Source organism: Abramis brama (genome assembly GCF_963993115.1).
Source record: "Abramis brama genome assembly, chromosome: 2".
NCBI classification, from domain to species: domain Eukaryota; kingdom Metazoa; phylum Chordata; class Actinopteri; order Cypriniformes; family Leuciscidae; genus Abramis; species Abramis brama.
The window spans coordinates 31,089,268-31,113,122 of record NC_139964.1 but is presented as its reverse complement, the minus strand read 5'-3'; the positions used below and the strand labels follow the sequence as shown (position 1 = coordinate 31,113,122).

General features: G+C 36.9%; 1 protein-coding gene across 1 annotated transcript in view; it reads left to right on the top strand.

Moving 5' to 3' along the window:
- Positions 1-22,079, top strand: part of cfap58 (cilia and flagella associated protein 58) — a gene marked incomplete at its 5' end in the record, with an annotated part of 117,061 nt that extends 94,982 nt beyond the window's left edge. The window contains 2 exons of the mRNA XM_084106641.1: positions 2,039-2,172; positions 21,454-22,079. Of these exons, the coding sequence (XP_083962767.1) occupies positions 2,039-2,172; positions 21,454-21,595 (276 nt within the window). The 3' untranslated portion in view covers positions 21,596-22,079. The remainder of the gene's footprint in view (positions 1-2,038; positions 2,173-21,453) is intronic.
- Between the last annotated feature and the right edge of the window lie 1,776 nt (positions 22,080-23,855).

Genomic DNA, 23,855 nt, shown 5'->3' with positions numbered 1-23,855 from the left:
GGTTAAAAAGTTATGAGCCTCTGCTGAGCCTTAGGTGACCTTATAATATCCATATGGCCTTGATATACGTTGATCTTTAAGCTGGGTTTTGATCAGGTTTTTGCCATGTAATGGCTAACATTAGCATCTAGGAAACTGACCCTGGATCTGAAAACGAGGCAAACCTCCCTCTGCAATCAGGACCTTATAGAAAGTGCTCCGTTGCGTTCGCCATCTTTTAAAAAAATGGACGGAACAGACTTTAAAGACTCAAAACTCCTTAGCTCGGCAGAAATTCTGAGCTGATCTATTAGAATATCTGCAGTGTGGAGTGTAAAACTCTCTGGCGCCCTTGAACTTAAAAATAACGGCCCGAAGGTAGGCATAGGGGGGTTTGGCTTTCTGATAATTTATTGCCAAGCTTAAAATGAGTTACGCACCGGAGGCATCACTGGCAAAGCTTTAAATAAACAAAGCTCAGCGTAATTAACATTAGAACAGAAGCCCTACTAATGAGCCAAACGGAAAAATCATCCCGTTCTTTGTTTTGATTGAAGCGTGTCCTCCCGCTCCAGCCTCCCTTTAAGAAATTAACATTAATTAACACCGGTCTTTTGACTCTCCATGCTTGTTTGGAAAATGTTTCCAGAGTTTTGTCTTTATAAAATACCCATGCGAGTCAGAATATTATTATACGCTTTATGAAAACCACACAGCAGTTGAAGTATTTTGTTAATTTGAAAAGTGAAATGTACAGCCAAAAGTACAGTTTTTGCTTGAAAGTTGGTTAAACAACGCAATTATTGGCCCAGTTCAACACCCTAATCTGAATTTCAATAAAACAAATGTTTCAATTGTTGCAGAAAAAAACCTAAAACTCTTTTTTCAAATTATTCGTATTCAATTTTGTGGATGGAAAAACATTTAAAGTGAAAAACTTTCATTGAACAGAAACATTATGAATGCGCAAAATCCTTTCCAAATTGTTCACTGCAAATATGGGATTCTCTCTCTCTCTTTCCTCTTTCACTTCCTGTCCATCTTCCTCCTCCTGTTCCTTTGATTACTGAGCTCTGGGCTGTTGGGTCACCCGCACTATGTGGGTGGTTTCGAGCACATTGGATGAATTACAATTAGAGCTTGACTGATATGTGCAAAGATTGACGGAGATCAATGAGATGCCGCAGAGGAAATCACTCCATTTTTTTGCCTCGGAGGGAGAGATGAGGTGACCGAGTGTTAAGCCGAACACATCCTCAGTGATATAGATCACAACTGTACAACTAGGACACATTTATAGCAAAGAGGTGCCTACTGAAGGGTGAGCGCGGCTTTGGGAAACATTTTAAAGTAATTGACGAATGGGCTCTTAGATGCTTTGCAATATTTAGATGGTGTGCAACATAACTGGAAGCACCAAAGCAGTGGATATAAAAGCTATTATCTACTTTTAATGTTTTATCATGGTTATGGGGTGTTGTTCAGTAATTCATTTCTAGCTATTAATAACGTCTTCAACTTTACTTAATCATGGTGAATCACTGTGAAAATGTGTTGCTTTCATAAATTGATCATTTAATTAAAACCAGTAATGTTCAATATATACTAAAATAAAAACTGCCAATAAATAATAAACGCTATATTGCTTATCACTTGACAATTAGTCTGGAAAGTTAATTAACCTACTAAATGTAGACTTTTTTTAACCTCTGAATTAAACTAAGAAATTATATTTTTCATAAAGAAAATAAAGGCTAAAAAAATTTTTTTATTAAATTGTACCTAAACTTCAGTACAACAAATTATTGTGTACAGTACAATTTCATACAATTACATTATGATTTTTTTCATGCAGTTGACCTGGTTATGGTTGCCAAGCAAGTTTGCAGCAACCAAGTGCATTATTACAGAATTTACATGATGTAAAGTCACAGACCTGCACATATCAACTATTTTAACGGTTTCAAACATAGCTTGTCCAATCAGATTTTTGATTGCACTAACACAATTTTTTACATGTTTTGAGTTCATCTCCAACCTTTTTTCATTTCTTCCACAGGCCTTAACAGCTGAGCTCAACATGCACGAGTCCCAAGCAGAAGACTACAAGTATGAAATCGAACGTTTGGCACATGAACTCCAGGAAGTCAAGAAAAAATACCTCGCACAGAAACGGAAAGACCAGGAGTACAGGTGAGAAAGAAGGGTGTTAACCCAAAAATTACAATTCTGTCATTTACCCACCCTCACGTTATTCTAAACCTGTATGACTTTCTTTCTTCTGTGTAACACAGAAGAACAACTTTTTAATGCTTAAAGGGTTAGTTCACCCAAAAATGATCCCATAATTTATTCACCCTCAAGCCATCCTACTGTAGGTGTATATGACTTTCTTCTTTCATCCAAACACAATCGGCGTTATATAAAAAAATTATCCGAGCTCTTCCCAGGTTTATAATGGGAGTGAATAGAGCTTTTAGAAGCTCCAAAAAGCGCATCCATCCATCATAAAAGTAACCCATACGCCTTCAGGGGGTTAATAAAGTCCTTCTGAAGCAAAACGATGGGTTTTTGTAAGAAAAATATCCATGTTTATAACTTTATAAACTATAATCACTGGCTTCCGGAAACGGCCGTACGTGAGTCAAGTTCCGGCAGAATAGTGACCTCTCAATTTTGGGTGAACTACCCCTTTAAAAGCATCAGGCACCATAAATGAGGATTAGTAAGCATTTAAAAATAGCATTGTGTCAGGATTTCAGTGTGAGTGCATGTGGATTCAGGTGGAAGACGTTAATCCCAGATCAGCATAAAATGTAACATTATATCCACGGTTTAAGTCAGACCAGCAGAAAGCTCTCATAGTCTTTGTATGTGCATGGTGTCTGTGTATCCATATATTTCATGGCACTGACAGAAAATGACCTTCAGTATTGCCAACAAGAAGACATGAACGGCAGCCTCTGACACGGATGAAAATGATACCTCAAATAACGGTGAGAAAGGAAAAAGGCATTTGGAGCTGGAGAGAAATCAATGAGCCAGTGAATTGGAAAGATTTCTCTCATTTCGACTCTGTGTTCTCGGGAGCAAATTGTGACACTGAAAATTATAGAGCGACGCAAAGCCGGGATGTGTTACTCAGAGAAAAGCGCTGATTAGTAGGACCCTGCCAAGTTCCACTGCTATTGGCCTTCGATCGAATGAAATTATGACTAATCGTGTGGTATTTTGGAAGCATGTCTGTTGTTTAACCTGGGGAGTCTTATTTTCTAAAGCACTTGCTTAGTAGAGCATTGATTTTTTTATGTTTGCAATATGCTAACCACTACGGTTACCCAAATACACAATTATCACAACTATTCAAGTCACATCCAGAACTATTTCCATTCAGAACACACTCTTAGGGCCTTCATTCGTGAAACACGAGCAGAGGAAATCTGCATGTAAAGCCATTCTTATGTTAATGGACCGGTACAATTTACATAAGAATATTTTTTACAATGATTCAAACACAAATTAGTTCTGCACGTGTTTCATTAATAAAGGCAATTACACTGCACATGTTTCTGTCTTCTTTCAGAAAAGTAACTATCATAAAATTGACGGTTATTCCCAGTGAACCATATTGTTATAATTTTCTGAAGACTTTGGAATATAATGGTTACTTTACTGAAATGAGGAACCCTTTATGACGAATGTCGACCAACAAATGCGACCTTTGGAGAACACATCCTATAAGATGAGACGCAGCTGATATTTTTTGTTAGAGGCTGACACATCTATGACAACAGATACAGATCGCATGGATCTGGTTTTGAAGCACAACTGCCTTACTTCTTCTTAACACTGCGTCTTAATGATTTGTTGGTGGACCAGTAGGAGTCTTAGGAAAATGTCTGGTTTCCTTTGCGTGGTGTCTTAATAAGAGGAAAATTAAATAGCATCCATCATCTCTGGTGATCTACAATTTCATAACTGAATCCCAGAGAATGACTTGATTTCTAATTGAGATATATAAGCTGAGTTTAATGATTTACTTTTCTCGGATAAAAGTTCTATCAGTCCTCACAGTAGATTTATTCTCTGTGTTTGATCTGTCTATTAATCATAGTAATGGAGTAGAAATAGTTACACTACCATTGGAAAAAGTTTAGGGTTGTAAAGATGTTTAAATGTTCCATTTCTCACCAAGGCTGCATTTATTTGATCAAAAATACAGTAAAAAAAAAGAAAGAAAAGAAATTGTGAAGTATTTAAAATGTTTAATTTAAATAGCTGTTTGAATATATTTTAAGAAGGCACTATATATGAGCTTTGAATGTGTTTTTAGATATACAATAAATCTGATTCCTTTTTGGCTTCATAAACTTTGTGAAATGTTGATGATGTAATGCGCCATGACATTTGGCTCATATTTCAGAAGTCTCCTGCTATCCTGTCCAGGAAAACAGTTTGCATATTTATCAGATATAATATTCATAAGGTAATGAAATGCGATTACCATGTCCATTTTACCAAGGTGTCATATAGTTAACATCATTTTCTTGCGATCTGTTTCTCGTAAAAACGTCCAACAATATTTACCAAGTAGACTAAGTAGACCAAAAATCATTTTCGGAGCTCATGTCTTTTGTCTTGTTTGTAACATATACAGCCTTGAACCGTTTGTCTGGGTCAACTGCAGACATCACTTCCTCCTCTGTTTTGAATTCTCCTGGCTGCACGTTTAAACATTACACTTAAGCCTTGCTGATGGGCAGTATATTGATTTCCTTTTTTCCCTCTGACATCTCGTGAGCTCAGACCAATGACTTAATTCTACACAAATCCCACATCGGTGTTTTCACACCAAGTAAAACTAGTCGCTCATAAGTAATGGAGAAGGTCTTGTTTTCTTCACACCAGAAGAAGGATGAAGGCATTTAGCTGAAGGACAGAGATATTTAAGGAAAGCTAATAAAGTGATTTGCAGTTCATTTGAGACAAGAGAGCTGAATTGAAACAGCTCTGTGATTAAAGAAAAGCACCTTGATATGTAACTGAATCTTGGCTACATTGAATTGTGGTGATTGGAGAATGACTGATTGATTGATATTAAGGTTTAAGCAAAATCACCATGTATGTAGTTAAAAACATTGTGCTAGCAAGTGTTACAGAGTGATTGTAGCTTTAAAGTATTTATCTACTTTTTGTTAGTAACTTTTAGCCAACTACTTTTTTTTAGGGTAACCTGACTTTAGTTTAAAGTCGCCATTTTTGGGGCTTTTAGTATGAATATGTTAGCCTTACTGTTATCTATAAGCTAGTGTGCTCCAAAACATTGATAAAATCCGCATTTAGAAGATATAAGCATTCAAAACTTCAGTCTCTTACTTCCGCCATTATGGATCAATGATTTTCATGACATCACTCTGCACTTCAGTTTCTCATCAGATTTTCTGTCCAATCAAATGCTCTCTTGAATCTGAAGCCCCGCCCCCTACATTATAAATAGACGCTGATGCTGCAGCTAAAATCGGTCACTTATTCACACAACTACTATTTTCTACATGGTTAATGGCACATAGTGCACTATATATAAGGGATAGGGAATGATTCAGATGATGTAAATACGCTTTCCATTGGGGTGAATTAAGTCTGGTTTCACATTAGTGTCACGCGGACCCCTGCTGCGCGCACAGTCTGCTCCGGTCCAGAGACACGATAGCGCAGATGCGCGAGTCGGCACAGACCACAAAACGTATCGGACCCTTTTGAATTCTGCACTGAATGCTGTATTTTAAAGCAATATGGAGGAGATTATGAGGAGAAATGGTTAGAGATTAGGAGGAAACTGCAGCTGCGATATAAACTAAACGCTATTGGCTATTTTAATAAAGGGGAGGAGCTGTTCGATATGTCCCGCCCTGTCTTCCTGTTTCAGTGGAAAACATCAACACATTAGATAATGCTGCACGTTTCAAGGCACTTCAGTGGACCTTTAACTACTTTAAATAATGAGTAGGTTGGCAACACTGAATGCTGCATGCTATGAGTTTTTAGACCACATTTTCAGCATATTGAAGGAGGCAAGGATGGTCGAGTTTTTAAAAATAAGGCAGGAGATGAGATGAACACGTTCGCGTGGCATCAAGGGGGTATAAATCTGCTTGCCTTGCTTGTTTTAACCTTTCTGGTTAGCACATGTTGCAACCCTTCCTGTCTACATTCATAATGCAGAAAATCTTTCGTGCTTAAAGTAGCAATTATAGCAACGTCAATGAATAGATTTAGATGGGTCAAAATGAGTCAATGGAGGGATATTGATGGTTAAAAGGTTGAACAAATAATGCAGGACCTTGGTGTATGTGTAACTGACCAGTGTATTGCCATTAAGCCTAATGCAGTGGGGTTCAAAAGCCTGACTGTTAGCAAAAATAATTTGATCTAATTGACTTTTCACATTTTTGGGTTTCTCAGAAGCGGAAGTCGTCAACCCTCTCACTCACTTCCTCTAAATCACTCGCAAATGTGACCAGATTTCATGCTTGGCGACTAAAAAATGTCTTTAATTAGCCAATAGCTAGTACAATTTTACTCACCTGTGATTGAGATGGCACACTGCATATGCACTTTCGGTGTTGTGGACTTACAATGGCTGCCACATGCGCGTGTCATGCCCGTTAAGTCCATGAGATCGTAGGGTGTCCCATTTGTCATTTTAGGTTTCAGAAGGGTGCTCAAGAGCGCCCCCTTTTCGGTCGATATGCACCCTCGATGCGTACTTTTGCCAAGCCCGCACTGACCCGGGACAGTCTTCCCAACGTCACGAAAGTGCAGACTCGTAGGAAGACCACGAGTGCTTAGGGTGCCATTTGGGACAGGGCCATAGTTTGATTGATTCCCGATCAGGCCAGTGCTGTATCGTCATGAACGTTTTTCATTTGCACATGTTTGAGATGTCTTTCATGAGTTCAAAAGAGCCTGAGCCTGAAGTCTGAGAATCTACTTGCACTTCAGAATGCTTTTATGATGCAATATTAATGTAAACAGCCCACTGCAAACACCCTTGTAATTCGCTTCAACCTTTTCGAACTTTAAGAATGGTTATTTTATAGAAGATTTCTTCTAGTGGCGTGTGTAACGCATTGGAAGCAAGCAGAGTACGGCTGTTTCTAAAGCACGCGGTGCCATCTGCCGTTAAGAACTAAGCCCAGAATCGATTCGAGAGAGAATCGCGATGCGTTTGGATAATCTAAATAGAATCAATTCTCGATTCACGATGCATCGATTTATTGTCCCAGGCCTACTGTTTACTTGTCTTAGTCTGGCGAGTAAAATAAAAAAACATTTACTAGCCAATGGCGACTTGAGCTTCAGTGTGTCCGTAGAGGGTTGGTTGGGTAAACTTCTATAGCAGTGAATGAGAGACTACATTAAATATGTTTTTTTTTTTGTGTGTTCCCAATTGCTCAAATAGCAAAAGAAACACTCAATAGTGTTTTTGACGACTTTCGAAAAGAGTAAAATAATAGAGAGCCATTGAGCGATCACTCCCACAGCCGCTGTATTAGAAACACCCTTACATTAGCGTTAACTAGGTTTTTTTTTGTAATTTGATGCAACGGTAATATAATACAATGTATAGTGTTATAAATGTAGATAAAAAAAATTAACAATGAAAATATAAAAAACGTTGCAGGATTTATGATGCTGATGACTGTTAAAACACATCATCACAGTGTCCATTTAACACATTTTCCCCATTGCAAATAATATTATCAGCATAAAAATAAAGTGCAGAGTTGGACTGAAAAATTAACATGATTTTCTTAGTATTTCTTAGTATTTGGTTTTGCTTTAACAGCACCAGCACTCCCGCTGACATGTATAAATTATATTTGACTAGTGACCTAGAAATAGAGCAGAATCTTCAATATATCTTTTTCTTTTGACATCATAACATTACTTTGTTTAAAATTGTACAGAATCTTAAAACTTTCTTTTTTATTTACATTTAAATTGTAGTTTTTAATCCTAATTTCAAGACTTCAGAACTGACTGTATATCACTCTTAAAAATAAAGGTTCTTTATTGGTATTAATGGTTCCATGTATAACCTTTAGCATCCATTGAATATTTCCATTGCACAAAATGTTCTTTAGAGTAAAAACAAAACAAAAACGGTTCTTTAGATTATTCAAATGTTCTTTACACTAAGAAAAAAAAAACTCTTTTAAGAACTTTTCACAGAAAGGTTCTTTGTGGAACCAAAAATGGTTCTTCTATGGTTCCGCTGCGAAGGAACCTTTATTGAGTGTAGTATGTGATGGGGTAACGTTCTGTTCAGTACCATAAGGACATTAATGGTGTTGCATTGGAAAAATATCCTCTGAACTATGCATTTACACATTTATATGTTTCGGTTTTTGAGGGTTTGGTGAAAAAAAAAAAAACTCCAGCGCATATGTTGTGAATGACATTTCAAAGAATCGACAATGGCATTATGAAGTAAATGAATCACACTCCCTTTGTTCCTAATAGCAGTCTCTTGCTGATCAAAAGCCTGGCGCTGTGTAATTTTGCTCCTAATGTTAATGACTGCATGGTTGATTTCAAGAGCAAATGAAATTCCCCTAATTAATTTTAGATAAAAAAAAAAAAAGTTGCCCCAGCCTTTTCCCCTCTATCAAATAATCTGCCAGCACAGAGCAGAAGCTAAAGCTTCTATATTTTTGTTTTGAGAGGTTCAAGTGTGTTTACTGCCCTGTATTCTTTCTTGTCCTGTTGGGTTTTATTCTCCATCTTTCACTTAAAGGCTTTTACGCTTCATGCTATTGTTTTCCATTAAATTTCTTTTGTCTCCCTTTTTTTTTCATTTTCTCCCCTTCGCTTTTCAGATGTGCTCACAGACCATTTAAAACTTAATCTCGACCAACCCTTTCTGTTCTCTCTGCTTGTGTGCTTCAGCTCCACTGAGGTGTGGTAACTGGCTCCATCTGCTCCAAAACTCCGGAAGCCATTTTGGCTCGCTCAGGACATTTGGATTAACTGCTTTAACCACACAATAGTACTGTTTTTTTATACATCTTGGGAAACATGAATGCTTGGCGAGCTTGTGCCATGTCAGGACTAAGCTAGCCACCCACAGACATGAATGATATACAAACCTACTCTAATATCACCCTGGAGGTGTCTCTGAAAAACAGCTAGTATCTTCCCATTTGTCTGTATTTTGAAGAAGGGTTTCAGTATCTGATGTACAGGCATTTTTTTTCATTGCATCGATGACTTTATCAAATTGATGCCCTCACAGTGGACCAATGTAGGTCATCTAGTCCAGAGGAGAGCTGCTACCCTGATTTCTCCTAAGGTATTTTTTCTCCATTTCTGTCAACTGATGGAATTTTGGTTCCTTGCCTCTGTCACCTTTGTCTTGCTTAGTTGGGAGCACTTAATTTTCAGCAATATTACTGATTTGACTGCACTAACGCTATCAAATGAGAACAATACTTGAACTGAACTGAGCTAAATAATGACATTATTGTCTTCTCCCTTATAGCTGAATCATTTATTTATTTTTCAAAACTGAAGTTTGCAATATCGACACTGTTATTGAACTGAATTTAATCAGTATTGAACTGGCTGAAGCTGAATAGCATCAGTAGAGCTGCTTAGAGCTGAATTGAACTTGTTTCACAGTTATTGAACTGAATTGAGTCAAGACTGAATTGAATTGAGCCGAATAATGACACTATTATCTTGCTACAGCTGCTTTACAGCGGAACTTGAGTTTGTCTCATATTTTATGTTTGCATTATTAATTCTGCTACTTTCCTGTTTTCTTACTACAAAGCTGCTTGAAACTATTTCTATTGTATAAAGCGCTATAAAAAATAAAGGTGACTTGACTTGACCAATGCATCACATGCTCAGAACAGAAAGTGTAATTACATCGGGTAACTCTTTACAATAAGGTTCATTAGTTAATGTATTAACTAACATGAACTAACCATGAGCAATACATTTGTCACAGTATTTATTAATCTTTGTTAATGTTAGTTAATACAAATTGTTCATGTTAGTTCACAGTGCATTAACTAATGTTAACAAATACAACCTTTGATTTTAATACCGTATTAGTAAATGTTAAAATTAATATTAACTAAGATTAATAAATGCTGAAGAAGTATTGTTCATTCTTAGTTCATGTTATCTAAGGTTGTTAACTAATGAACCTTATTGTAAAGTGTTACTGTACATTATATTGCACTGTTGGTGTTGCAATGTGGATTGTAGAGTTAATAATAATACAAAATAACTACAATATAATAATAATAATAATGGAATTGTATACTGTAGCATACATAAACAAGAAATGGAGCCTAAAATGCTTTAAAATAAAAAAAAGCATTACAATAAGCACAAAGAGTAAACTTTTTAAATGACAAACATCCAGAAAGACTTCAAGAAAACATCTCAGCATGAAATGATTCAATACAAACAACACCACCAAAAACAACTATATAGGGGAAGACTAGAATAATGCTGTTAAGTGCCATTATTTCCATTAGTGGCCCCCTACAAATTTCCTTTCCTCATTGGACATTTAAGGGCAAATTAAATATTGCAATAACGAATCATAAGGGGAGTGAGTGACTAAAGGCCATTGCACACTGAGTCCGAAATTCGCATCCGGAATTTTCGCACGTTAAAAAAAAAAATCGACCTCACGTTATGTCAATCACGCTTGCACACTGTCTACGAAACTTCTACGAAACTTTCTGTGCGTGACGAATTTTAAGGCTGACGAACACGAAAAAACGCATACGAAAATTTCGGACTCAGTGTGCAATGGCCTTAAGCCTTAATTTCATATTGAACCGTGGTACCTCACACGGGATTAATAGTCAATCGAATGTTATTTTTTTACTACATTTATAGAACCATAAAGAACACGTTTGAGAGCAAAGCAAATACACACTGTTTGCTTCCTTCCTCTCTCCTAGGGAAAGCACGTAATAAGCTTCAAGCTTTTTTCCCCTGTGGTGGCAAACAAAATTATATCACTGAATAAGAGACACACATTTCCAATTGTCTTTGATGAGGTTTATTTTATTGCAAGAAAAGGTCAGCAGTCATACAGTCACACAGTGTAGCTGCAGAGTGTGACAGTAAAGGGAGGGCATCCTTTCTCCTTTATAGTCTTGACTCCCAGAATGTTATCTTTCTAGGCCAATAATGGTATTTTCAACCATATACGTGGAACATTCTTAGACTTGTTCATCATACTTTACCCTTGAGTGGAGGCCCTCCTGTCACCATTTCAATGCAATTCCATATTAGAATAAGGTTTGTGTGTGCTCTTTTACTGTCATATGATGGTCACACACATCTTAAAGATAACATTTCTTCTACACCCCCAATTTATTGATTGATTAAAACCTAAGAGACCACACATTGAAATAGTCCATACTTTTTTCTCTCTCTTCCATAGAAACGAAGGCTGTTTACAATAAATGTCAGAACTACAAAACACAAGAAATCGATAGCAATTAAGACTATTTTAATGGCACTGCTTGATGTTCTAAATGTTATATGATGTTTTTGTTTTGTTTTGAATTTTGGGGTTTTGGGACAGTGAGATAATGATACCAAAAGATTTATTTTAAATTAGAGCTCAGCAGAGCTAAAATTGACCTGAAGAACTAACTGGCGGTGTCAATTAACAGTTCTGTGTCCCTAGACAGCATTTTATTACAGGCCATCAATATTTCGCTAACCACTGCAAAGCAAACAAATCATTTTAACTTTCAGACTGGATCTTTAATGCTGCCTGTCATCAAATCATTCATTTTCAGACTTCCCCCCCCTTGCTTGCTGTACGGAACCGAGAGAAATGTAATCACAGCTGGCTTGGTTTGTAAATTCTCTGTTTCAGATGACGTGCGATGAGCGATGGTGTCTTGATGCCTTCATTTGAAATGAGAGAATAGACAGGAGGCAAGCAAGGTGCTGACAAGTTCACAATAAATTGCATGCAAATGAGGACGTGGATTATTGCATTCTGGGTAGCGAATGAGACGGTCAGCATCGGTAGCCATGTTTATGAGGTGTGATGCAAACGAGGCAGTAATGAGAGTTGATCAAGCGTGACAAGGTGCAGAAACACTCAGCGTGCATATAAGCAAATACGCAAATACAAACCTTCAGGAATAACTTCTTGGCTCATAGTTGAGTGAGCGCTTACTGACTGGAAATATCTTGTGGAGGTTTGGTTGAGAGCAAAGTCAGAGGTTTTGAATGAGAATTTCTTCCTTGTTAAACTTACAGCTGCCACAGTTTTGTTAGTTCCCACTATGCAAGTGCACCTTTTCTGTGATTAATTCAGCTGTCAGCAGCCATAAAATTTAGATTTCATGTTTTCATGCGATAGTCCGTATGACATGCACAATGTGGGTTTGCAAATAATGCCACCTGACAACATCGACGCGGGACTGTTCATGTGTAAATCTGATCAACTTAGCATTTTTAATATGTGGATTGTATAATATCATCGCGGCGGGCGAAACCTCGTATCTCTATATTTCGTCTTTTTTTTTTTTTTTTCATATATCATTACTATTGGTCACCCTTTACGTCTATCTGTGGGTTGTGCAAATATCCAACCAATGAAAAGTATTAAAAAGAGCTTGTGACTAAACCTCATAACTCCATGATATTTTTGCCAAATGACAGAAAAAACTGAGCGCCCACATAGCTACAGTAAACTTTATTATCTTCAAGTTGATTGAAATGTAATGCAATGCCCAAAATTCTCCGAAATTCGCTGGTAAAAAACCTTGTCACTCCATTTGAGCTTGATTTTGGTAAAATGTTAATAATATAATGATAAATGCAAGTGTCTGGCCACATATAAAGCCACAATATCAACTTCGACAATGCTTTCAAATTCCTAAAAAGGTTTCTGCCTTGCAGCGATGATATATTTAACTTCTTTGTTTAACCATCATTCATGCGTTAGTGAGATTTATTAGAGTAATGCTTGGCACGATTATTGTGTCTACTTCTTGCTTCTTTTTATGTTGCCTTGTATATTATTCAAATAATTGATCCGTGCATCAATATAATGCGTGTGCTCTCGTAATCTTTAATCAAAACGATAATGCCCCATGAACAATGGACCTCATTTAAGAAGCCGTTATACTGGGATATACATCACTATCAGAAAGAAAAGTCAAGTCAAGTCATCTTTACTTATATAGCGCGTTATACAATACAGATTGTTTCAAAGCAGCTTTACAGTGATAACAGGAAAATGATTCAATGATGCAAACAGAGTTAATTTCGGATGTACAAAAGATGTTGCATTTGTGTTTCATGCCAGTTTGAAATTAAAAATATGAAAAAAAGTCAGTTTCACCCTATAAAACACTAGTGAAACATATAATGAAATATTTGTGGTTTCGATGTTGGTTGCAAAAAGATTATTTAATCAGAATACATGATACTTTTGAATGCCTGTGAGTGGACAATATATGATTTTTTAGAATGAGATTTTGTGATTTTGAATCCACATCTGTTAGCTTTGATAGTGTAGACTAAAACGTTTTATTTCAAGTCATGAAACCATTACATAGGAATGATCATTTTATATGTGTAGATTTCCTGAAAGTTGTATATTCATTTGGGATGGCAGGATTGGGTCTTTATTTTTGGACTAGCATTAAGGTCAGGTCAATTTATGTGTATTTGTATAGCACATTTTCACAATATATGTAGTTTGAAAGCAGCAAACCATGCCTTAATGTCTTAAAGTCTCCAGCGACTGTGGCGAATGTCATCCGTTTAGGTAATGGACGGAAAAACCTTGAGAGGAACCAGTCTCAGCTGGGGGAATCTGTCCTCTTATGACATTAATGTGAGTCATACTGTATCTAACCATACAGTCTCTATACTGTCTCTAGATTGAAAAGCAGCATCTTGCACTTTAATTAGGGAAGGAACCTTGGTATTTAGCCAAGTCTTGTGGTTAAGGAGTAGTTTACTTAAAACCTGCTCTAGCTATTCGCTGAGTCATGGATGTGGCTGTAGCCACTTTTAGGCCATTACAATAAAGATCATGGTCCCATGGGAGATATGTAAAAAAAAAAGCTGAGTGAGATTAAGTGAAAGATGGTGAGATGTTTTTTTGTCTGTATGGAACAACCTCCAGTTAAGTCTGTGTTTTTGTGCCAAAACATAATGCAAATGATCCTCTGTTGAGCACTGTGGAGAAATTGCCTTCCACAGACGGCAGCTTTCAATGTCTATCTGACATTGACATTGATTACATTAGTATTCAGTTGATAGTAGATGGAAACGTTCCCAATGATGTTCAAAGAGGAATCATTTGTTTGGCTGTTTGCCTGGACTTTAGAGATCTGTTTGACGTCTCTGTGAAGTTCATTTAAAGTGGGATCAGTTTCAAATATTTTATTTGTAAAGGGAGATTTGCTTACATTGACACACACAAAGACATGAAATTAGTTGAGAAGGAAAAATAATAAGTTGGACTGTTGCAAACTTGATTAAAATGCCAGAAAATGATTCGAGAAGGAAAATTAATAAGTTGGATTGTTGCAAACTTGATTAAAATGCCAGAAAATGATCCAATCCTGAAACATGAGCAAGGTTAGATTGCTCACGCAAAACATGAACACTCTCAATACTACATTAATCTGCCACCAGTGTTGGATTATGTGAAGGTTGTAGACCTCTGGAAGTGGAAAAACCATAGCCTATATGAAAACGTCTCTCCTGAAGTAGGCGCACGTTGCGATGTCTGCTGGATTGAAGCCTTCTGCTACGTGGAGAGCCGTGTAATTGCTCTCCGGTATGAGAGGTCTTGTTCTCCGGTATGAGAGGTCTTGTTCTGACCTCATACAGCTGGATCGGATACGTCCTTGATACAGGAGTGGTTGCTTCTTTGTTATGAGTTTTGCAAGGAGGCTTGTAGAATTTTGTGATGGTAACAGAACCAGCAAGGTCAACTGTGTTATTAGAAAAGCACACAGGATTGTGATTAAATATGCTATAATTCCTTTGCTACTAGCAGCACCGAATGGAAATGTGTGGTGGTACCTTGAGACTGATTGCTATTGTTTAAACTATTTGGTAACACCAAAAGTCTTATTAGTTAACGTAGTTAATGCAGTAACTAACAAAAACAGTGACCAATGCATTTGTTAGAATATTTTTTAAATATCCGTTTACGTTAGTGAAAGTCCCCCTGTAGTCAATCATTTTATCCCTTAAAACTTATCTTTGATCACCAAAATTACATATTTAAGTTTTTTCCTTGGAAAAAAAAACCTTGAATGTAACTCTACACCCTTGCCTCATTTAGTATACGCTGTTCTATGAATATTCAAATTAGCCCCACCTCCACTCAAACCAGCTCAGAGACCCACTCGTTGACGATCACATATTGACGTGATTGGTTACAAGCTAGTTTGTGACGTCAGAAACACCAGCGATTTCAAACCGTGTTTTTGAGACTGTCTTTGGTTCAATGCAGTTTTAAGGAGAAAATACTCAGCAATGGTGATGACTTATGAATTTGCACATCTTAAAGCATATTAAAACACCACATAAACACATAAACAACATTAAAAGCTTGATTTACACCTCAGGGGACTTTAATGAAAATACAATAAAAATACAACAGTTCATTTTTTAGTTCATGCTAGCCCAGGTCTGTTAAATATTACATTCATTATTAGCTCAATGGTGTTTAAAGCCCCCAATGGCTCCTTACAGGCAGCTAACCCTACCCTCAACCTTAAACCTACCCATCCCCTCGCTGCCTGGAAGGCGCCGTTGGGGGCTTAAAACACCAAACACCTCATTGCTCACAGATTTTGATTTTTTTTTTTCTGATTGATTTTAACACTAGGAAAAAAAAAAATTAACACTAGGAAACATACATAAAATACCAGCATGAAACTTACACACAAGACCAAGAACTGAGCACGACTGTAGGTTTAAATACATAAGATGATGAGTAACAGGTGAAACACTAATCAATGAAGCATGAATAGCTATGGCAACTAACAAGACCGCAATGGAAACACAAGAAACAGGAACTGAAACACAGAAACTGAACACAGGCAAAACAAGACAAAAGAACATCAAAATAAGAGTCCTTAAAATCAGCGACATAGGGAATCATGACAATTATAGTAGTTTTACCAACTATTTCTAACTTGACGTGCTTTCGTAAAAAAAGGGATGCTACCAAAAAAATGGTTGGTGGGATGGGGTGCGGTTTTTAAATTAATTATTAGGTCATTTTATTGAAAATTAATAATATTTTATTTATTTTTGGCATACATGTTAAATACATAGCACAAATGGAACCCAATCCATCTCAACTACACAAGCTTGGTTGATTTATCTGTAGACGACTCAAAATTACCAGCATGCACATTCCTATTCCACATTCCAATATATTTCATGTTTTTTTTGTTTTTTGTTTTTTTCTGCAGCAGAACATTTTTGAGAGCTATTTTAGAGATTTTGTTTAATGAATCCATTATCTATCTAGGTGTGAAAAGATAATAATATGCACCAACAATATAAGTGCTCCCATCTTCTTTAAATATTTAACAGAATATTTTGAGTAAAAGGACATGAACAGGTTGAGCTGTATGGAGAAAGAAAAGTGTTTGGTGGAAGATATCATTCTGCTGATGAAAAGAAATGTAAAAAGTGTGAGGGGAATATTCACTGCTGTACTCCTTAAGATTTAAAACCTTTACATTCCAACCACACACACAAATCACCATCTGTTATTGATTTATAATCTCTAGAGCGGCCATTCTTCCCTCCCTCCTTCTCTTTACTTTATTCTCTGTTTCTCTCTTTCCGCCTGCCTACGTGGAACTATAGATCATAATTGAATTACTGTGGTAGAGGGGACGTATAATCAGCCAGATGGAGTGAGCTGACTGATTTGAAAGACAGGCAAATAATCATATCTTCCACTTTATTATTCCTGCCGGCATAGGGACGTATTGAATAAACTCTGCACGTAATGTAACTGCTTTCTGCATAATTCCATATAACATGGTCATGTCCTGATTCCTAACTCACTGATTTTTAAACTTTCATTGGGTGTTATTACAGCTCTGCTAAACATGCTGATTGATTTATTACCGGCAATTAATGAATCATGCGTTTAATAAACAATAGATGAGATTAATGTGATGGAGGGCCATTGTATAATTAAAGACCATGGGAGAGCAGGAACACTGCAGTACACCTTGTTTTTCCCCAGAGAAACAAATAAACAGGTGTTAAATTGGGCCATAATGATTCAAAGCAGTGTTTTATTCAAAACAGACAAAAATATTGACTGGTTGTGTCGGTCCTTTTCAATTTCTTGTATGTTGTAGACCAATTTACCACACTTGTTGTAGACTTAAAAATTAGATGTTTTTTTATTTTCTTCATGGGTTTATACTGTATGTGCTTATTCATTGAATATCTTAAGATTTAAAAAATGTATTAGCTTATCTTTGTATGTACTATTAGAAAACACAAATAATCATTATGCTTTTTTGGCAATAAGGATCACTAATCACCACTAGATTTTAAGGTTCCCACTAGGGCTGCACGATGTGTCGTTTAAGCATCGATATCGCGATGTGCGAATCCACGATAGTCACATCGCAGGGTGTGCGATGGCTGTCGTAGTTGATCCGTGATTCATTAACCGTATGGGCCAGCTGCTCCCCGGCCATTGACGCATGTGATTCGCGTATTAATTGCACATCTTAACCATCATAGAGTGAAAGTTTATCATTTGCATATGTTTTTAAGTCCTGTCAGTTTAACAGGGCGCATGTAAGAACGAGCAGAGCGAGAGCGAGAGAGCCCCGGCCGCGTGCGCGCTCACCTTCACTGTCTTCAAACAACACGAGTGCTGTCTTGCTCTCTCTCTCTCTGCCTCGCGCATATTAATCAAAAAATTCAGTGATGAAATGTTTTCTGTGTTGACAAATCTTGTGCGATATCCTAAACTGCCGAGATAATTACACAACGCGTGCCGTACACATCCGATTCGCGAACTAATGATTCATTTGAACCGATTCAGTTTAATGAATGGTTTAAACAACTGACCTGTCCAACACTGAACTCACGAGACGTCTGAATTGGTGTATAAAAAATCTGTAACACTTTACAATAATGTTCTATTTATTAAACTATTTAACTACATTAGTTAACATTTACTATTAGTAAACTGCACTTCTACAACATTGTTAATTTCAACATTTAGGCTATAGCCTTATTGAAATCAAAAGTTGTACAGTATGTGTTAACATAATGCACTGTTAAGTAACATTACCAAACAATGAACAGCTGTATTTTTATAAACTAAGATAAACAAAGATTAATAAATACAGTAACAAAAGTATTGCTCATGGTAAGTTCATGTTAGTTAGATACATTAACTAATGTTAACAATTCAAACCATATCCTAAAGTTACAAACAAATAATTTACTCTAATTTAAATAATACTCTGATGTTTAAATCATTTAAAATGAGAATGTAAGTGTGCTTAACCCATATTTGTTTGTAAGAAAAAATTAGATTAGATTTAATTTCATATCGCAATATATATCGCAGAAAAATAAAATATCGCAATGTCATTTTTTTCCAATATCGTGCAGCCCTAGTTCCCACCCAAATTCTTGATTTAATTTAAAAATTGTTATCTTGGTAACAATGTTGTGTCGAGCCTTCTTAGTGTTTTAAAAATAGCGATTTTTGATGCTATCATAGAAATGCCCCATTCACTCCCATTCACAAGGCATTTTGACCGAAAACGAAAATACGGTCAAACTTAAAAGTGGCATTTCCATTCTAATTATGCTTTTAAACGAAAGTTTGCCTCGGGTAGTTTAACAAAAAGACCCTAGGTTGCGTTTTGGCGAGAGTTACCCTTTAAGAGAGAGACCGGAAGGTTGCCGCTTGGGGTGAATTTAGCGTTTTCTGACGTTTCAGTGTGGTTGAGAAACTTTTGGAAAACTCTTGAAAATGCTAGTGTGGAAGGAGAGCGTTTTAAAATGAAAACTCTATCTATCCGGATTAATGTAGCCCCAGACAGATTTTTGAAATGCTTATGACAGAATTCACAGCCTTCCTCTCACAGCAATTGGCTGACACCCACCATCTAGCATTTCTCGACTTTTTAACGTCCTCACCCCCATTCCCCGCTGTCTGTCCCATAATCCCCTGCGTGAGTCAGCTCCAATAGAGAATGCATTGGAAAGGCACGCTCGACTCCGCACCAGTGGACATGTACGGTTAACCTGCTGCACAGCTGTGACTCTCTGATATCAGCAACTAGTTCAAGTGCGCCGCATTCAGAGCTGGAAATACCGTTGAGTCAGTGTGCAGCTCTGACACCGAGGAAGACCTGTGAGCTCAAGCGTCTGTCAACAAGCCTGCTCGTGATGTAAAAGATGAAGGCCATCGATAAAAGCAGGGTTTCAGCAGGATAAAAACCAGCGATGAACTGCTATTAGACACCATTTAAAGGGATAGTTTTATATATGGCAATTCACCCCAAGTAAAAGGAATAAAACCTGTAATATCCTAATTCATAATGACTTTGCAGAGCAAATCCCTTCCCTTCTACTGGTGGAGGATCTGGGTTGTTAATCATCATGTCGATCCTTGGATTGTCAGAAGCCGTTTGTTCCAGATGACAATGACACTATTTGTCAAGCACAGAGAGTTTCAGTCAAAGCTCGTTCACAGATGTCGAGAGACACATCCAAGAATCAACGCATTTCATCTTACTCGCAACATTTTTGTTTTCCAACTGTTGGATGAGCTGTGTGTTTGCTCGTGTTTAAAGCTTGTCGCCAAATTATTTCATCTGCCCCTCTGTGAAATTACATTACACAGTCAGTGAATATAATTGATGGCATTTGGTATTGGACAAACAATGTAAGTGAGCGGTGTGTGTGTGTGTGTTTGAGAGGTTCTGGAATAATAGTGTTTTGAACGAGAGATCCTTGATCACTGGAGCACAGTCGAAAGCGAGCTGGATAGTAACAGATGTTTTCTTCTGGGAAATGGAAAGAGTGTGTGGATCTTTTGTGTGTAGGTGTTAGACAGGAGCGTATGCTAGAAAAGGACAGAGAAAGTGTACCTAAATGCGAGTTTTGCGTGCGTCGCTTGATGTATTTGTGATTTGTTTAGATGTGTGCTACTTCACCTCTCAGTGGATGTTTATCTGCGGGATTATAATACAAAAACCAGCCGTCCGTGCATCTTTCTGCACTTTAAGGGGTCGTACACTCAGGATGCTTTCTTGCGTTTAACTGCAGTTAGACGGAGTGGAACGTCTCAAGGTCTCAAGACATGTTTTAACAACTTGTCACTAGTTATCCATAATTAAGACATAATGTTTCAGGAGCTTCTGTAAACGCCTGTTACACTCAAGATGCTTGTTCCACGGCTCACTTCTTTTGTTTGGTTCATTCATGATTTAAAACGAACATTGAAGCACTGTATAAGTGTTGAACTATTTTTAATTTGATGCCTTTTTAAACTTCAAAAGTTTTTTTGCATATATTTTCACATGAAGCATTATGTATTTTTTTCTGTTTTTATTTATTTATTATTTAATTAAATTTTCTATTTTATTTTGACTTTTATATATACTTCAGGAATTATTACTTTTATTCAGCAAGAATGCATTAAATTGATCAAACATGACAGTAAAGCCTTTTATAATGTTTATAATGAAAGATTTAAATTTCAAATAGATAATCTTCTTTTGAATCGTCTGTTCATCAAAGAATCCACAAAAATATTAAGCATCAAAAACTGTTTTCAACACTGATAATAATAAGAAATGTTTCTTGAGCAGCAAATCATGATAAAAATGATTTCTGAAGGATCATGTGACACTGAAGACTGGAGTGATGATGCTGAAAATTCAGATTTGATCAGGAATAAATTACATTTTAAAACATTTATTTTAAATTGTAATGATATTTTACAATATTACTGCATACTGTATATTTGATCAAATAAATGCAGCCTTGGTGAGCAGAAGAAAATTTATTTAAAAAATGTAAAATGAATAGAAAATATTAAATATTATGTTCAGATTTAAAAGTATGAAAAATAACACTAGCCAGCTGTTAAATAGGAGATAGTTTTATCCAAAGCAATTCACAGAAACACTCATTCTGTGGCTTGACGCACACAATCAAAATGATGTATTTATTTTCTTATTTATCTAAATGTACAGAATTTTTCAAGATAGCAAAAATGTGACCCTAACTGAGCTAGGCGCTGATAAAACGAACCCGCAAAGTAGCTACAAAATCTGATGCATGTGTGAATGGACAAATTCCGACAGAACTCAAGGACACTTCCTGTGTACGACCCCTAACCGTGTGTCTTGCTCTCTGTCATCTCTGCAGGGAGAAGGAGCGAAATCTCTCGGCAGCAGGACAGCCTGTGATTCAGCCTCAGCGTCCGGACGGCCCCAGATTCACTGGAGGGGGCTTCAGTTTTAAGCAGCACAACAGGATGACACTTCAAGCCCTGGAACAGCAGTCCTGATGCCCACCCGAATCCTCCGAGGACCCTCTTCACTCATCATCGCCTCCGTATATTCTTGTATTTATTCAGGTCTGTCAGTCAGCAATGCACTAAAGTCAGTTTGCCTTCTGGAATAAAATAAAGTCTGTTATTTTCACTGAAAAGTTTCATTTTCATTCTGCACTAAACACTCACACAAATCCACACACAAACGCAATCTCTATTTGCCTCTCTCGTCCTCTGTCGCTCTCAGATGTAGTGCACTCTTGTTTTCTAGTCTGCTGTTGACTGCTGTGTAATATATGACACTGTGTACTTGTCACCATCCTCAACACTCTGTTACGTTTTTGTTTTTGTTTTTTTGGAATGTGGGATTTTTGGGATTTGTGAGTATGTGCAATGCATTTTATTCTGGTGGTTCTATGAGCCAATACACCGTAATTGCTTCTAAGCCATTTCTGACATAAAACCACATTGGCTCTATTCCAAAACCTAGTGAAGTGAGCTCACTGTCAACTTCCTACATGAGCAGCATTCTATCTGAAACGAAACCTCGGTAACTGATTTGGAACGCTCAGCTCTTTGCATCATATAAATAGTATTTTTCACTTCCTCACATAATGTGCACAGATTTGCATGTTGGTGAGCTAATGATGTGTTCTAATAAGCATAAAAATACACCAAGCACACATATTGGGCAAACAGACTTTTTTTTTTTCTAAATAAGAATTTATAATTTTAGAACTAAAATTAAGAACTATTTTTATTGGTTTCATTAGTGTATCGTTAGCATGTTGCTAAGCAAATGATAGGATGTTCTCTAATAGGTATAAAAATACATAGCACACACAAATATTGGGTATACTATGGAGCCCCTAAAGGGACATAGTGATAAATATGAGATGGGAAGAAAAATCATATGTCAATGCATTTGCATTCTCTCGCAAATGTTTTGCATTTCCCCTGAGAAACTTTGCTTTCACCTACAAAACTTGTGAGTTATTTGTAAGCGAATGCAAAGATTTTGCAAGCAAAAGCACTGAAATATTTTTTTCCTCCTAAATCATCTCTTTTTCATCACCATGTCCCTTTAGGGTCTCCGTAGGTTTAGTATATAGTAGCTTCATTTTTAATGCATAAATAAGCAGATAAATGCATGTTGCTAAGCTAATGGCAAGATATTCCAACAAGCATAAATAAACCAATACGTTTACAGCAAAATACTCTAATATGCACAAAACAGCACACACAAGTTTTAGGTAAACAGTACATTTTTTAATATGACAACAGTTTTTGTTTGTATTTAGCATGTTGCTAAGCTAATGACAAGATTTTCCTATAAGCAAATAAGCTTACACTAATAAGCATTAAAATACTCAGCACACACAAATATTGAGTAAACAGTATTTTTTAAACAAGACTGAACTATTATTTATTGATTTAAATAAAGGTTTGCATGTTGTTTGTTTTTATTGTCTTCATAGGCCTTTCTTTAGCAGCCAGCAGGGGTCGCTAGATCTGCTGATGTCTTCTGTTCTCTGCTGTTCTCTCATGCTCTTATTTTGAAAGTGTCTTGTTCCATGACCTTGTCCTCTTTGTTTACACCTGTTCCTTGTTTGCTCTCATTAGCATGTGTATTAGAGATGCGCGGTTGGCGGTTACAGCCGCGGACTCCGCGGATAAACCGCGGATCGGGCGGATGACGTGACGAAAACTAATATTTTAATTAAATTCGGGCGGGTGGCGGGCGGTTGAACCAATCAAATAAAAGTCTCGCGGCTGTCATCAGCAGCTCCTTGCATCGCCCAATCAGCAAATGGCGGGCGGATGTGGTTTTGAAAATTGGTCAAAAACATTGGTGTGGATGGATGGCGGACGGATGATGCGTTTTGTGATGCGGTTGCGGATGAAATAATAGCCCATCCGTGCATCTCTAATGTGTATATCTACTTGGGCTGGGAGGAAAAAAATTATTCACCTAGCTATCGCGATTTTTTTACGAGTCTAAAATTGATTTTTTTTATTCCAGAATTGATATTAATTCAATTCAATTGCTTTATTTTTGTCCTTGCTTATATAGATGAGGTTGACAGAAGTTAGCCACTTTCGTTCCAACAGAGGATGAAATGTGTCATTATCTATGAGTGTTAAAGTGACGTAATATCCCAAGTGGACGCGTGGAAGAGATGTGAGACTGAAAGCACTGAAAAGCCCTCGCGCTACTCATACGCCGAGAGAGAGATAAGACAATAGAGCTGCACGATTCATCTTTAAAAGACTG